At 32.6% G+C, this 17,389-nt stretch overlaps 1 protein-coding gene and 1 long non-coding RNA gene across 2 annotated transcripts; one reads left to right on the plus strand and one right to left on the minus strand.

The window, feature by feature from the left end:
* Positions 1 to 9,542: 9,542 nt before the first annotated feature.
* On the minus strand, positions 9,543 to 10,172 carry LOC108987444. Its single transcript, XR_001995537.2, has 2 exons — positions 9,995 to 10,172; positions 9,543 to 9,903 (listed from the first exon to the last, which is right to left on the minus strand). It is a non-coding gene; the product is annotated as an uncharacterized LOC108987444 (long non-coding RNA).
* Positions 10,173 to 14,142: 3,970 nt separating this feature from the next.
* LOC109021938 (gibberellin receptor GID1C-like) lies at positions 14,143 to 17,018 on the plus strand. Its single transcript, XM_019004678.2, has 2 exons — positions 14,143 to 14,499; positions 15,432 to 17,018. The coding sequence occupies exons 1-2, from the start codon at positions 14,458 to 14,460 to the stop codon at positions 16,422 to 16,424; spliced, it is 1,035 nt and encodes a 344-aa protein (XP_018860223.1). The 5' UTR covers positions 14,143 to 14,457; the 3' UTR covers positions 16,425 to 17,018.
* The last annotated feature ends 371 nt before the right edge of the window (positions 17,019 to 17,389 follow it).

Raw genomic sequence — 17,389 nt, forward strand, 5'->3', positions numbered from 1 at the left:
AATATTATTATTATTATTATTATTATTATAAAGGGTTTAAGCCCTTTGACACTGATGTTCATTGACAGTGACCTGAGAACGAGATGCCTACTGCTGCTTTCCTTCATTACCCGTACTCTGTACCCCTCCTCCTCTTCTTTCAAACAAAAAGATAACACTTTCATTGGCCTGCTTCACTCTGACAATGGGTAAAAATTTATTAATAATATAAATATTTTTTAAATTTAGGATTTTTTTTTATAAAAATAGGAATTATTTTAAGTTTTGAAAATAATTGTTTCTGTGTTATTTTTTAAATTTTATTTTCCTAATTTATAAATTTAGTTTTTATTAACAAGATGATTATTGATCTAATTTATGATTTTTTTTTTTTTAAGGATAAGATGGAATTACATTTTGGAAGTGCATGGGGAATATTCTTTGGAGTGAAAAAGAATTCTAAAAAAAAGAGGTGGATAGCGTGGCACAAACACAGCCACCTTTGTATGAGACAACATAGATGACGAGGAGCCGAAATAAGGACAATTATCCCATGTGAGATGAGATTGTAATTTTATAAAGAGTTTTGTTAGCACGAGGATGGCTATTTACAAGTTATAATATTTTTTTATTTATTGTTTTTATTTTCTTAAGTATTTTTTAAAAGATAAAATTTATAGTATTATTTAAAAAATATTTTCTTAATTATCAAGAAAAAAATCATCAAGACCCATCTTCAGAATGGATCCTCTATGTTTAAAATTATTTTTTATAAATAGTAATAAGATAATTTATAAATAATAATGAAATAGTTTAAATTGTTTTATGTAATTTTAAAAAAAAGATATAAAAAATATTATAAAATTAAAATATTATTAAAAAATAATTTGTTATTATTTGTTTATTTAAAGATTTAAAAATTTTGAATTCTTTTTTATTTTTTATTTTTTATTTAAAAATTTGTAAAAATTATAATAATTAATTTAAAAGTATTTATATTTAAGTGATATTTAAGAATGAAATAAGATAAAATTTTGGAATAGAAACTTTTTCGAAACAAGTCCGAATGTTCCTATGTTAATTTTGTTTCCTAGCTTTGTCCTTTCATTTATTATTATTATTATTTGTTATCAAGTGGACATGTATATCATGATGTCGCTGTTTTCTCATGCCTCGATAAAAAGAAAGGATATCTACTCCTAGCAAGTCATATGCATCCTCTTCATACCTTCAAAATAAACGCTCCTCTTGCTAGATTTCAGGCTATGTTTATAAGATGAGTGTAAGTTTTCAGCGAAAGAGAAAAAGACGAGTGTAAGTTTTTTTTTTAAATTCTCATATTACGAGAAAATCTGAATTTATGAGAAAATCCATGCGTTTATGGGAATTCGAATCTCATTCTATTTCACGTTTAAAGGAGAAAGAGTAACAATTTATATGTATTTATTTTATGTAAAATGATGTTACTTTTATAAGTTATTTTACATAAATACTTCTAATTTAAAACATAATTATGTAAATGGTTATAAAATGTTTGTATGTATGCCATTTTCTACTTGAGATTTCCTTACTAAATAAGTGGAAATCTTCATCTTCGTTGCACTAGGAATGTTTTCTTATTTGACATGGACATATATACCTCTATTTTTATTTTATAAATTATGCGTGTCATATTATATAGAGAGCTGCTACGTGCAGTCCGTAGACCGTGGCCCTGCATACTCCACTTTTTTTCCTGTTGTCCATGTCAGCATAGGTCGAATGACCAAAATGTCATGCTCCCGCAATGACCAAATGCAGCAAAATTCCAAATTGTATTCGCACATTCAACTCGAAATTTGTTTTGCAACTACCCAACCTCACGCGACCCAGATTTTTTAATGCGTTCAAATTCCGATGTCGTGCCCAGCTCCTCCACAACCATCGGCTGATAACGTCGACCAAAATCAAAGGAGAAACATCGAGTACTTTTTCACCGCACGCACCATAAGAGACCTATGCCTGGCTCATCTCTTCCACCACGACGCCGCCACCAACCAAGTAGTTGCTCTACTCTCACTCTCTTTTCCTCGTTTTGTAGATCCAGACCATGCTCTCACGCACCACCCCCATTTACTTGGTTTTAGCTTCGAGTTTACTCTCACGCACCACCCACATCAACATGCACGAAAGAGCTTTGGTTGTGCTATGCACCCTTGTGGGGGAATTGAAGCTTTTCGACTCAAACTCATCATTGGCGAGTGACCTTTACAACGAATATGTGGAGAGGAGTCATAGTCTCAGGGTACAGTACTCCACTTCTCAAGAGAGGAAAGTGGAGATTAGGAATTCTGAAACTGTAATCCCTAAACAGATGTGGCTCTAGATGTAATAGATATTGTAATCCCAACATAGAGTATAATCTGGAGTTAAATATTTAAAGAACCTAACACTTAGAGCACTCTCAATAGATTCTTCATCTCATTCTTTAAAATACATCATCAAAAAATATTTTTCTATTTTATATACTGACTTTTACAATATATCATACATCAGTTTATTTATTTTTTCTTTATATAATTTAAATATTATACTTTTTAATATCTTTTATTAATTTCAAATAAAGTAAAAAGTAGAAAGTAAATAAATAAAGAATAAAGAGTAAAAAGTAGAGAAATAAATTAATTAAATATTTATACAAGTGTGAATAGTGTTCCATAGATGTAGAAATGACACTGAAGCAAACTAGATATTAGTTACAAAATACATAATCCATTGGATGGGCTATATTGAGCTATTTCCTTTAAATTTTACAAAAGCATGAGTTTTACATAACCTATTAAGAGCATTCTCAATGAATTATTCATCATATCCTTTAAAATACATCACCAAAACTCATTTTTTCTATTTTACATACCGATTTTTACAATATATTATACATCAGCTTATTTATTTTTTTCATATCATTTAAATATTATATTTTTTAATATTTTGTGGGAGAAAAAAATACAAGAACAGAGAAATTGTTGTGGAAGAAAAAGTACAAGAAAAGAGAGAAATAAATAAATAAATATTTACATTTGTGCACAATCCACGCTAAATGTAGCGGCAACACTGTAGGAAAATCGAAAATAGATATGAAATGCATCATCTGTTGGATGCACTTTTGGACAACTTTCTTTCAAATTTTACATAAAAATGGGTTTTACAAAACCCTTAAGGATGCTCTGATCTTGTTTTTTGATCATCAACAGGCAAAGAGAAAAAATTGGAGAATTTCATAATTTAAAAAATAAAACGCAATCAGTACCTTAAGAACACATTTGGATAGTGAGATGAGTTGTGAAGATTTTAGATGAAAATTAAAAGTGAAATAAAATATTGTTAAAATATTATTTTTTAATATTATTATTATTTTGAGATTTAAAAAAATTAAATTATTTATTATATTTTATGTGAGAGTTTGTAAAAATTGTAATGATAAAATGAAATGAAACAATTTTTGTATCCAAATGAGGTCTAAATTTCAGAACCCAAACAGATATTGTATTCCGATCATCAATAGGAGAGGAGAAAAAATTGAAGAGAACTTAATAATTAAAAAGAAAGAAAGAAAGAAATGCAAACAATACCTCAAATTTCATAATCCAACACAGATATTGTATTTCGATCATCAACAGGAAAAGAGAAAAAAGTGAAGGGAGAAATAGGAAACGTTTCAGTTTGAGGAGAAAGGGGTAAGGGAATGACGTCGTGTGTTTGTCCATCTGGCCTCAAATGAAACGACTTGTTTCGGCCACGTAAGGCGTGCGTGGGCTGGCCCCTGTTTGGGAACTACAAATAGTTTTTTCCTATTTTATACATATTATAAAGGCTTATTAGGCTAGAAAGTATCAAAACATAAGAATTACTAATGGCTAATACATATAAGTTGATTATTTCTTACGTTGTTCGATGACTACAAATATGACTATGTGATTCAAGTTCTCTTAGATGCATGGATGAGTCTACTATATATTATTATATTATAGATTATATTGGTCTTTAGTCAATGGTTTTTTAATTTTTTTCATGAACTTTTTTTAATTTCGTTTGAATGTTGGTATTTGTTGAACGCCATTCGATTTAATGAACTTTTATGCTGATATTTGATCAACAAATTCATATTTAGTATTTGATTTATCATTTTATTCTTACTTGTTGAAATAAAGAATATTAAAAAATATCTCAAATATACATTATATAGTTTAGAACAAATGATTCCTCCAGGATAATTAGGAGTAAACCAAACATAGGAACATCATATTGCAATAAAAATCATTAGGCCTGAGTTTGGGTGCCCGTACTTGGCCCGCCAAGTCCTTGTTAGCGGCATCCGCCTGCCGTGATCGCATACGGCAAGCGCCGCCCATGGAAAGTGCTGGGGGTGGATGCTCGGGTCGGTTGGGTTTCACCCATCTGCTTGAATTTATATATATATATATATATATATAGGTACTGCTAGCGAGCCGTCCAGCGGTTACCACTGGGTGTACCGCTAGTGTATTTAAAATCTTTTTTTTTTCTATTTTCTTTTCAACATTTTTTTAACATTCTTAATATTAAGAAAGATAAAATAAAAAAACACACTAGCATTTTTCTATATATATATAGAGAGAGAGAGAGAGAGAGGGGATAAAATGCTACAAGGAAGTCTTATATCATACACATCTATCTAATTAATATATGATTTGTCATTTTTACATTTTTGTTTAAAACATATATTTAAGCATTAAGATAGAAAGATAAAAAAAAAACAAATAACATGTTAATTAGGTGTACGTGTACGGTATAAGGCTTCTATGTAGAATTTCTCATATATATATTTTACATAGATTTAAAAAAACCAACAAAATGACGTCGCTTTTAGGAGTTAAAAACTCTCTAAAACAGTGTTATTTTGTTTTAGGTTATGAATCTTCAACCTTCCCACGGGCCACAGTTGTCCTCTCTCTCTCTCTCTCTCTCTCTCACATCATGCGTTGAATAGTTGAAATTTGGACAATGGGCGAATGGCTCAAGGGCCAATCCACCTTGGGCATCCAGGCAGATGGCTCGAGGGCCAATCCGCCCATGCGGAGGCGGGGCTTGGCTGTCCGCCCGCTAAAGGCAAGTACTCCCTTAAATATCATTATATTCTCAATAATTTTCTAACAGTTTAGGGCTGGTTTAGATAGTGAGATGAGATGAGATAGTTTTAGATGAAAATTAAAAGTTGAATAAAATATTGTTAAAATATTATTTTTTAATATTATTATTTTTTTAAGATTTAAAAATTTTGAATTGAGATTTGAAAATTTTAAATTATTTATTATATTTTATATAAAAATTTAAAAAAAAATAATAATAAAATAATATGGATAAAACATTCTTTAAATCCAAACCAATCCTCAGTCACATTCTCAAAAGTATAGATTCTCAAAAATCACATTTTTCAGAAGAAAAAATATTGGCATCAGCCGTATCTGCTGCACACTCAATACATTGAGTGTAAAAAAAAAAAAAAAAGTTATGCAAGGTGTGCAGTAGATACGGGCTGATGCCCAGCAAATCTCTTTTCGGAATGCAAATGCCAAAAAAAAAGATTTCGCTAGTAAATATGAGGATTTCTAAATATAATATCGAGTATAATTGAAAATCATTAATTTCGGTTTTTTATTTTGTATTTGTTTTTTTTTAAAAAAAAAAAAAATAGGGTCAGCCATCGTACATAGCTACATGCTATATATGCACCCGTGAGATGGAGATATAGGGCGGACAAGTGAAAACGTGGCAATAAGCAAGACGTTACGTATTGGTGGGTCCCACTGATTCAGGACTTATGGCATTGTGTGAGTTTGAAGACAGTTCGCCAATGATCATAATTCATAAGCCCCGGGCTCTTGCGGAATTGTTGGGACCACTTTCTGTCGGATCAGAACCTTATTTTTTTTAAACACGTGTCATCGTTACAAAATCTCCTCTCCCTCCCTCTTTAAATATCATTATTTATAAAAAATAATATTAAATATAATCATAAAATACACAAATATTATATAATAATTTTGAAATAGAATAGAATTAATTATTAAAAAATTAAGATCCTGTATTTATTAATTTTTTTAAAAATAATTATATAATATTTATATACTCACGATTATAATTATCATTTATCATCACCAAAATATAGGTATTTGTATGTCTTCTTTTTTTTTTTCTTTTTCTTTTTCACTTTCAAAGCAAATCCATTGCTGACACAAAAACTCACTAGATCAGTTTATATAAAAAAATAAAATTATATTTCAAAATTGATGCAAAAAATACACCCTTATACTGATAAAATGACAAAATTTAATTTGTAACAAACTTAATTTGAAACTCTTATTACAAATTAAATTATAACGTCAACAACATGGAAAGAGACAAATATTCCTACCACTATAAAAAATCAATCGCCACAAAAGGCATATTTTTTACCGCAAAATATTTCAACCGATCGAAATTTTCGTTCGCAGCAAACTGGTCGAGAATAAAATGTTTGGATTGATCAATTGCGGTGATCTTTAGATTTCGTCAGATAGAATATCTTTTGTCACAAAAACATTTCATCAAAAATAATAATTTTTAACCGAGGTATAAACATTTTTGTCTCGAGGTTGGTTCTCCAAAAATTATTATTTGTGGCAATACTACTCGTCACAAATAATGATCAGCAATTAAAATAATATATGCGGCGAATCCTATAAAAGTTATACCCAAAAAAAATATAAAAATATAAAACCATATTAGTAAAAATCCAAGCCAAGAAATCCAAGATCAATAAAAAATCGTACATTTCAAGAAAAATCAATAAAAATCCAAGAACAATAAAAATTAACCAATAGAATAAAAATAAATATCATCTAAAAGGTAAACATCATATAAAAGTTTGAGATGCAAACATGACACATGGATTTTACATGTATCTTTGACAAAACATCCTCATAAATATGTTTGTAAGAGATTCAGCAAGCCTTTTTGGGGATTTCTTGGATAAGTTTTGCTTCCGGTTGAATTTTAGATATTTCATCCATTAGTTGATGGCTCAAAAGTATTTGCTATGCATGCTTTCAGTGTAAACAAATGCAAGGGATCAATAAAAGAAACAACATCAAAGGTATAAAGTGCACATATGGGTTTAGCCACAACAACTTAAAGAGTATTGTTATATGCAGTCGTGTAGTGAGCAAGTATCGTGAAGACGCTTTAAAAAAAGTGAGGTCCATTATTAAAAAAATATTATTTTTTATGTAGATTCTGTATTTATTCACTTTTTTCAAAGTGATTGCACAACTATCATTTCTCCAACTTAAAATATGTAAGCATTTTCGGAGCCAAAAAATGCATTTGAAAATTGTATAGTAACCAAAAGAAAACATCAAAGTTTTGATATATACTAACCTCCAGTTTATTTTTTTCTTCTGTAGCAATAAGTAATTGTCTTTTGAGACGTTAAACCTCTTGTTTATGATTCTTAGATGAACAAGTCTAAGAGAATGTAATGAGTCCAACCAAAACAAACATAAAACTTTAGAATCCAACAAAAAAACTTAATCATACAAACATTAAAAAAAATCAACATAGCAATATATTGCACACTACAAAGCCTACATTTGAATGTATTCAATATTTAATTAAGTCACCTTTAACCAAAGTCTTCTTGTTTGTTCAAAATCTTCAAGATCATCAAAATTATACACGAATTGTGTTGGGAATAACTGTATATCTAAGACTAACTCGAAGTATAGTAGCGGAACTAAACGAAAGAAAAGATGACAATCACACAGAAAGAACACCAAGAATTAAGTGGTTCGACTCAAAATGAGCCTACGTCCACTGGTGGGGTCGGTATCGGAGATTTCACTATCAACAAAGATGGAGTACAGATGAATACAACAAAACTTCACAAGGAAGTTATCTCTCAAAACTCACTCTATAACTTCTCTCTCAAGAAAACACTAAAAACAAGACAAAAAAGTGATTTCTGAAGTTATTGGAGAAGTGGGCGCCGTTTGGTATTTATAGGAACAGAAATGTTCACTTCTGTGAACATTGGCTCGAGCGAACACTCGAGCGAGTGTCGAGCGAACGTAGGTTTTCTGTACTTCGCTCGAGCTGGATGTCAAGCGATGGTCGAGCGAAGCTCTCGAAACTCTCTGACTTGAACTCGCTCGAGCTGGATGTCGAGCGAGGGTCGAGCGAAGCTCTCGAAACTCTCTGACTTGAACTCGCTCGAGCTGAATCTCGAGCGATGCTTGAGCAAGACTCTCTGTCTGACTTCGCTCGAGCCAAGTTTCACTTCGCTCGAGCGAACCTACGACACATGCACTGTTCCATCTGATTCAAGCCACCTCATAACAAATTGCAAGAGAAAAAATAAAAGTGAAATGAAACTGGAGCGTTGTCTCTTTGCCAAAACTGGAACTAAAATAACTATTTAAGATTGAGTCAAGAAAAAGAAAACAATGCCAACATATTCTCATTTGCAAAGCTGGAGGGACATCAAAACCCATGTTTCCAATCTTTTACTGGATAACTTACTTTCCACTCATTATGGAATGCTGAAAGTCACAAGGAAAAAGAGCCATTTATAGATATTAATAGGAACCACAAGGAAGTTATTTTGTAAGGATCTTAACCTCGAGCTAAGATTATTACTTTTTATAACTCATTTGAAATGATATTAGAGAGCATACGCAAAATACACTAAGAATTGAGAAGGATAGAAAGGAAAATGTGAAAAGAAGGGGAAGAAGCAGATAACATGAAGAAAAAGAAGAAGACCAGAGGAAGAATAATAAGAAAACCAAGAGGGGAGCTTAAGTTAATAATCATGATCAAATAGGGTCTGGTGAGAACAAAAATAGGTTTAAGGAGACTAAGAAAATAAAAAACCATAGTTAGTGCTCACACTTGTCTAACAACTCACAAAAGGAAATAACTTAAAGCCTAAAAATAACACAACCCAAATAACACAAAATCGAGCTAGGTTACTAACTCTCATATTAGTAACTCTCATATTAATTTTCGAGAACTGCTATAGATACTAAAAGATTACACAAAATAAACTCACAAAATGATGTGATTTTATGGAATCCGTTAGATCTACTTTATACTAAAAATAATTTTATAATCTGACGTACCACATCAAGCCATATCAGTTTGTGGGTTCATTTTCATGTAATCTCTTTGTGGCTAAAGTATTTTTCTTAAATTTTCATTTAGGACAAAATTAAAGTTAAAACATAAAAAAAGATAATACCAGGTAGGCTACTAACCTAAAAGGAATGCTAGTGGACGCCATGATATTTAGAAAACTCCAAGAATTAGCCGCTAGTGCTTTAGATATTGAGTTAGAGCGTGTGGTGCAACAAGCTCTAGACAGTTACACAACACAAACCACTAGCATTTACACAACTAAAATCAGATAAAACCCACTTTCATGAACTCTCGGATGTATATCACCCAAAACAACATTCGCCAAACCTCCCAAAACCCCAAATCAATTCTAAATCAGCGTCTAAAAATTGATCAAAACCCATCATTTAGCATAAAAAAGGCCTTAATGTAGATAAAGCACTACAATTCGAAACATATTCACAATCAATTTAAACTAGTATCGAAATTTCTGGCTTTAAATGACTTTACCTTTCACCTGCAAATGAACAAAAAAAGTTAGCTAAATATAGATAGCAAAAAACATAGAGAGATAGAGATGGAATGAGGGAGAGAAAGGCAAAACCGATAGAGAAACAAACACAGGCACATGAGACATCGATAGAGAAGGGTGAGTGAGAGAAATACCATACAGAGAGTGTAAGGAGAGAAGGAGATAGCTTGCTGAAATAGAGACCGAGTGGAGGAGGTCGTGAGCGATGATGGGGCAACCTAATCACGGAGGAAGAGAGAGAGATTGAATGAAAGTGAGAGAGAGAGAGAGGAACGGTGAAAGATAAAGAAAGAGACGGAGGAGACTTACTAGTTGGGCGAGGAGGCGATGGCTCGGTAGCAGGCGAACGCTGTAAGGAGGGAAAGTGGATTTGGAGAAGAGAGTTCAGGAGAAGAGAGAGAGAGTTCATTTCATTTCAAACAAAAAAAGAAAAAGAAAAGAGAGAGAGAGTATTAGGGTTAATAGGTGTAAAGTAATATTGCAGAGAGATGATTGGGTTTTTTCGTTGATTTGGTGGCTTGAGACTTCATGCGGCAATAAACATTACTCACCACAAAAGGAAATAACTTGTGATTTTCGATCCTTTGTCGGCGTACTCTTTTGTGAGGACCAAAAGTCGCCGCAAAAGGTATTTTTATGGGGAACTTTTCGGTTGTTGGAACAAAAACACGGCTACAGTAAATTGTGGTCTCTTGGGTGGGAAAATTACTAGCCCCAATTTTTTTGGCAACAAAAACAGTTTTTTCTTGTAGTGTAAGAGTGATGTGTTCTTTGCGCTCTTTCTATGTAATAATATGTTTGAGTAAGACATTATTACAATCGGGTTTGATTCAAAATAGATCCACTCAATTGGAGATTATTAGTAAATTAGTCAAACGTTGGTGCTATCTAGACACTTTTTTTTATTTGATTTTAATAATCTTTTAGTTTGAAAATTTTGTGTATATTTTGTTGATCGGGTCAAACGAATATTTGTATCAATTCAATCCATTTATATTAAAAAAAAATTAAAAGTTAAAATGAATTATGCTGGTGGAATATTACATAACTTGTTTGTTTAACTGTCACGAGCAATCGAAGAATTTTAGTCGTCTAGTTAATGAAGTTTAGGCTAGATTTGAACCATTTATGCACATATCCATATCCAAATATTGGAATCCTTTACTAATACTTGAGCAATGGTAAGGGTAACTTTAGTAGAAAGAGAGATAGGTAGGATCCACCTATCCAAGGAGGTGTCCTAAAATAAGTGAAACTAGACAAGAATAAATTGGTAAACGTTTGAGAATAAATTCAATAACGAACTAGAGTATATCAAGTTCTTTTCACCATAATTGAAGAGCTACAACATCAATTTCTAACAAAATCACCAAAAAGCATATGCTCACTCCATGAAAACTAAGGCGATAAATATACAAAAGACTGGATAGATAGTGGCGATAAATATACAAAAGGCACGAGTAGCACAAGATATTTCCTAAGCTGATCGTTGGGAAGATAGTGGTAGATTACTAGATCAGATCGTTCAAATCTGACTTTTATGGCTGATTTCAAAATCTATCGAAGTAGATCTAAACTGTAATTTGTCATTTTCACATCTATCTTTCTGCTTTTATTATTGTTTCCTTTTGTTTAGTTAAAAAAAAAAAGGTGATAATCTCTTGGACGTTTTGTCCATAAAGGTTAAATCCTCTCCTCCTATGGAGAGTGGGGTATGAGTTTATGTTTTAGGCAGAGTGTTGTCTCTTAGATGATTTGTCTGTAGAGAGCTACAACAATAGTTAAGATTATATCAGTTGTAAAAGAATTAGTGTACTGGTGGAGCTCAAATACAATAGTTGGCTTGTAATATGAGAATTTCCTTGTATGGATATGGTTTTAGATGTAACTTTTATCTGACAAATGAATGAAGTCAATTTTTCATAACAAAACCAATTTGGTGAAGTTTAGACTTAGTTTAATTTGATTATTAAATAGGCCGTTCGTGAACACAATCAAACTCAATTGTTAAATGATACATATTAGTGTAAAAATCATTTGACCTCGATAATGTTTACAAACAAAACAATCTCGTATAAATTGGTAAATGAATTGAGTAGAACCAAATGCTCAATTGAGCACTCGACACGAGCTTGGATAGTGCAAAAATTCAAGATGAGTTTGGAGTTGAACTCGAGCTTGTTTTAACAATTAATCTATAATTATTTTACTATTCTATTTAAAATGAAGTGTATTTATATAAAATTAAAATTAGTTTTTTAATAAAATATCATAATTATATTAATTGATTTAAAATGAGTTGTGAAATAATTGTAAAAGAGTTATACCTCATTAACCATATATAAATGCACGACGAGTTAGATGATATATTTATTGAGTTTATTCTCAAAACAATGAGAAGTTTTTAGAGCAAATATAAGTCTAGTTTGTTTTCAAAATTAAAAATTAAAATTTTTAAAATCTTTCATATTATTATTATTATAATTTTTTCAAATTTTTACATAAATTAAAATAAAAAATTTAAAATTTTTCAAATTTTAAAATAAAAATAATATTAAAAAAAAATATTTCAATAATTTTTAATTTTAATTTTAATTCATTTCATAACTAAAACTAAACGAGTCCATAGTCTCGTACGAATGATAATAATTGAGTGGTTAAGTTCCGTATCCGTGATAATAACAAAAGCGAGTGATATTGGTGAAAATATAATATTAATGGCCCCAGCTCAAAGGATTAGCTGGCATCTTTTACTCCTCTCTCTCTCTCTCTCTCTTCAGAATATTAAATGAAATTATCTGGAATTTAAAATTATTTTAGAATATATTATAAAAAATTATATTTATAATCATAGAATCCGTATATTTTTTTTTAAAAAATAAATAAATATGAAATATGAAAATAATAATTTTTTAATAATAAATTTCACTTTTTTAAAAATAATTAAATAATATTTACACACTTCATAACTATATATAACATTACTTATATATCATTACTATTGAATACAGTTGTTTTTGGTAGAATGATAAAGTGCCCCCTGTTGTTAGATTTTTGCTCCTATCATAATTTTGTAAAATTTCTATTTGAACTATAGGATCAAGAGTAATAGAACACAAACTAGGATAAGATTGAGGAGTGAGATGATATGAGAATTTTATGAATAATAATAAGATAATTTATGAATGACAGTGAGATAGTTTGAGTCAGGTTGCGTTTAGATAGTAAAGTGATATCAGATATTCTGTGAATAATAATAAAAAAATAATTATAAAATATTGAACAATAATAAAAAGTAGTAAAAGATAGATAAAAAGTAATGATAAACACGCATACGTCTTTGGAGGTCACTCATCCTAATTCATAATACTAGTATAGTCAAAGCATGCTTAGATACGGAGTTATGATGAGGATTTGTGCATTAGTGCTGGTATGACTTATCTCTCTAACTGACTTACATCTCCAACTAGGATTATCCGAGATTATTTTTTAACATTAAAGTGGGACTAATGTGAAGAGCTATATCCTTCCCTTATAGTTTCACTAAAGTTTATATGCTAAAAGCAATATAACCGTTGTCAAAGTTAAAGGTAAAGTCTCATATGCACTTCTTTTACAGCATGAATTTCGAATTATTAATTAATTTTGACACTTTATTTCTCACTCCAATTTGAGAATTCATGCATTCTTTTTTGGGTATCAAAACCTTTTTTAAGGACTGAAATGAGGAATGATTGATCATTAGTGATTGAATTTTCATCTTCAACTTATATTTCAAGAGAAATGATATCTTTGAAAATTAGTTATAATTTTCCATGAAAATTAAATATTAAAAAAAAGCCCTTGGAAGTGTTTTTATGTCAATATAATTTGTTAAAAAAAATACAAAAAAAAAAGAGAAGGAAATAGTTAGGTGATTGAACAGATTTTGAGATCTTTTTATGGACATTCCAAAAGCCAAAAGCATAAGTTTGCTTAGTTACATTACAAAACAATAGGGTACAGACAAAACTGCCTCTCTCTTTCAAAGGCACTTTCGTAGATTCAAGCTACAAACAAGGGTATAAAAGTCATTTAATATAGCTCCAAGGAGATACTGACGGAATCCGTTTGTCCTCACGTGCTCTGTCGTCTGCCGCACGCACGGAAAGCCCCTGTTTTGTCCCTCCGTTCCCCAAAACAGAGAGAAAAATAAAAGAAAAACGTTTATTTTTCAGAAAGCCATTTATTGCGTCATAAATCATACATAAATACAAAAACTCCAAAATGGCAAAAAAAAAAAATCACAGAATAAAAAATAATTATAGTTTAGATAGGTGGGTCCCGCGCCACAGTTCTCTTTCGGCCGCTCACTTTGTCGTCTCTCTCGTCCGCATTGCCACCGTCGTACGTTAGCATTTGTCTTTACATGTTTGCTAACATGCGCTTTCTATTCTTATCATTCAATGCTCCTTTCCCCCTCTCTCTCCGTGTCTGTTTTATTGCGCTGAGATTTAACATTATCTTAAGAGGGGGGAGAAAGGACAGAGATTAATTAGGGGCTGTTTGCTTTGGAATAGTGAGTTAGTAGAAATACGAAGAGCTAGTAGAAATAAGATCAAGGAAGAGCTAGTAGAAATAAGATCAAGTGCTTGTGTGGTTTTCTTCTTGTGTTTGGTTTTGAACATGTGAGGGCTCGTGAAAGTGGGTATTCTCTGTTTCTCCGGAAGGATCTTTAATTAGCGTGTTTCTTTGCGGTTTTGCTGTTGAAACTTTTCTCTGAAGGACCGGTTATGATGGCTGCGAGTAATGAAGTCAACCTCAATGAGTCCAAGGTATTATCTGGATTTCTGTTTGATTTGTTCATATTTTGGATTGCTTCTACTTTTTGTTTGTCGTTCATTTTCGATGACTATGCGTTCAAATATGCAAGCTTTTGATGGGTTTGTTACGTATTTTGGTTCTCGTGGATATTTTGCTTCTAGAATAGAGAAGTTGTTTTCGGAACTTTTATTTCTGTTTATTTTTTCTTTTTGCTTGCTATTTTTAGTTTGGGACTGGGGAAGTCTTTCTTGGGAATTTGAAATAAGAAATGGGTTTTTTTTTTTAGTTTATTGATGCTTGGAGATATGGTTTCTGAGGTTGTTGTTTTGCTCTTGAAAGTTGGATTTTTCCCCTTGATTTTTGTCTTGTTGAGGGACAAATGTTTATGGAGTTTTGATATTAAATAAAAGGTATTTTTTTTTTCATTTTGATTAGTAATTCTTTTTTACTCGGTTGTCATGGGTTTGTGATAATATTTTTAAGAAGTAGAGCTTTTTGTTTTGTTGATTCAGTTTTGTTTTTGGAGTTTTGGGTTTTCAAGAGAATATGAAGAACAAGTCGTCAGGGTGATTTCTTGCTTATTTTTGGTGTTGAGCTTATGCTTTTGGTCGGGAAAGTTGAGCAGTAGCCAATATTTTTTTACAGAATATGATTTTGATTTGAAGATGTATCGAAGTGGTTTCTTGCTTTTGTGTTTTCTAGGGTTTTCCTACTCCTGTTATTCCTGGGTTCAGAATCAATTGCATATAGTTTCCGAAAAAAAGGGTGAGGAGTCTGTTGCACGTACTACTGCTACTCTTGGCAGACGGATCTCCTCCTTTTAATGATTAGTTGACAAGGAAATGTTTCAGCTTGGTGTCTTTACTTTTTTTGTCATGTGAATATCTTAAGCTGAATTGTGGCATTTTCTGTTTTTCCTTTTTCTACTTCATTATGTGCAAAGATGGTTGTACCTCTGAACACATGGGTCCTCATCTCCAATTTCAAGTTGGCTTACAATCTTCTTCGCCGCCCTGATGGTACATTCAACCGGCACTTAGCAGAGTTCCTTGATAGGAAAGTACCAGCTAATACAAAGCCGGTTCTGGGAGTTTTCTCATTTGATGTAATCATTGACCGTAGTACCAGCCTCCTTAGCCGGATCTATCGTCCTGCTGATGGGGAACAGCCTCAATTAAACATTGCTGATCTTGAAAAGCCTGTGACTGCTGAGGTTGTCCCGGTCATAATCTTTTTTCATGGTGGAAGCTTTGCTCACTCCTCTGCAAACAGCGCTATATATGACACGCTATGTCGCCGACTAGTGTCCATTTGTAAGGTTGTTGTGGTCTCTGTGAATTATCGCCGTGCACCCGAGAACAGGTACCCATGTGCATATGATGATGGTTGGGCTGCTCTTAACTGGGTTAATTCCAGTTCATGGCTTCAAAGTAAGGACTCGAAAGTTCATATATACTTGGCTGGGGATAGTTCTGGAGGTAACATTGTACATCATGTTGCTTTAAGAGCAGTAGAGTCAGACATTGAAGTTTTGGGCAATATACTGCTCAACCCTATGTTTGGTGGGCAAGAGAGAACTGAATCTGAGAAGCGACTAGATGGAAAATACTTTGTTACTATCCAAGACCGAGACTGGTATTGGAGAGCATTCCTACCTGAAGGGGAAGATAGAGACCATCCAGCTTGTAACCCATTTGGTCCCAAGGGTAATTTCCTTGAAGGAATTAAGTTCCCCAAGAGCCTTGTTGTGGTGGCTAGTTTGGACCTTATTCAGGACCGGCAGTTGGCTTATGTCAAGGGGCTCGAGAAGGCTGGCCAAAAGGTGAAACTTCTATATCTGGAGCAGGCAACAATTGGCTTTTACTTGTTGCCTAACAACAATCACTTCTATACTGTCATGGATGAGATAAGTAACTTTGTGGGTTCTGACTGTTAATAGACTTAACTTTTGCCTACAGGCAGTCATTCACAACAACTGCTTGACATTCCTGTCGGTATTTAAGAGGTTGTGTGCAGTATATAAGATTGTGTAGAAATACTACTTACTGTTTTATTCATCATGGCATCGCTACCGTTCTGCTTCTTGGGGTCTGGTTTCTCTTCTTGGTATAAGGGTGGCTGGGCTTGATTGTTGGGTGCAGAAGGTATGGTTCAGCATGTAGCTGGACCAAAACTGTTTTTGTGGTGGAAATCCTGTTGTCTGGAAAACTGTGGAATTGGTTTGATGAAGTTTTTTATGGCGGCAGGAGCCACCTGACTTAGTTTAGCAGACATCAAATTTAAGATTACCCATTCTGCCTTCCGGCAAGGAAAGGGAGGAAGAAGAGAGTGTTGGGGTAACATTTGGTGGCCGATCAATTGGGATCAGGCATTGCTAGTGTTATATAAATATATATATATATCTAATTTTAGAACGTGGATGGAAAATGTCCATGGTATTGTAATCCTGTATGTACGTACATATGTTCTAGCTCAATATAGAGTGTTTGCTTATTTGCTTTTTCCTTTTTTTTTTTTTCTCCCCATTTCATTTCAGGGTTGTCTCCTATGTTTTGTTGTTTGACAGTGTACTTGGCAATTGTAAATAGAATGCTTTTAGAAACGTTGACTATGCTTGATTTAGAGTTGCCTCTCCACCCCATGTGAGAGGAGGTGCTCGCTGCTGTCGTTGTGCGGAACTCAATGTTGTGTTTATAATGAGGTTGATGAGGCTCACCTCAGTGGTAATGGCGTTGGACGGTTGAAGTAGGTCATCTGATGGTAAGGGGGTTACAGATTCAGAGGCAGGGGCTGAGAGAGTTAGGTGGCGTGCAGGGTTGAGAGAGTTAATTCAGACTTTGGCCATGGGGTTGGATAATGTTAGACCGGTATGGGGTTCTTCTAAGCACTTTTGCACGGGAA

The sequence above is a fragment of the Juglans regia genome, chromosome 11 (assembly GCF_001411555.2).
Source record: "Juglans regia cultivar Chandler chromosome 11, Walnut 2.0, whole genome shotgun sequence".
NCBI classification, from domain to species: domain Eukaryota; kingdom Viridiplantae; phylum Streptophyta; class Magnoliopsida; order Fagales; family Juglandaceae; genus Juglans; species Juglans regia.

Bases quoted from the DNA above. Each gene is read 5' to 3' on its own strand.
- LOC109021938 (XM_019004678.2), top strand. From the start codon at position 14,458: ATGATGGCTGCGAGTAATGAAGTCAACCTCAATGAGTCCAAG. The intron at 14,500-15,431 runs GTATTATCTGGA...TTATGTGCAAAG, and splicing joins TCAACCTCAATGAGTCCAAG to ATGGTTGTACCTCTGAACAC.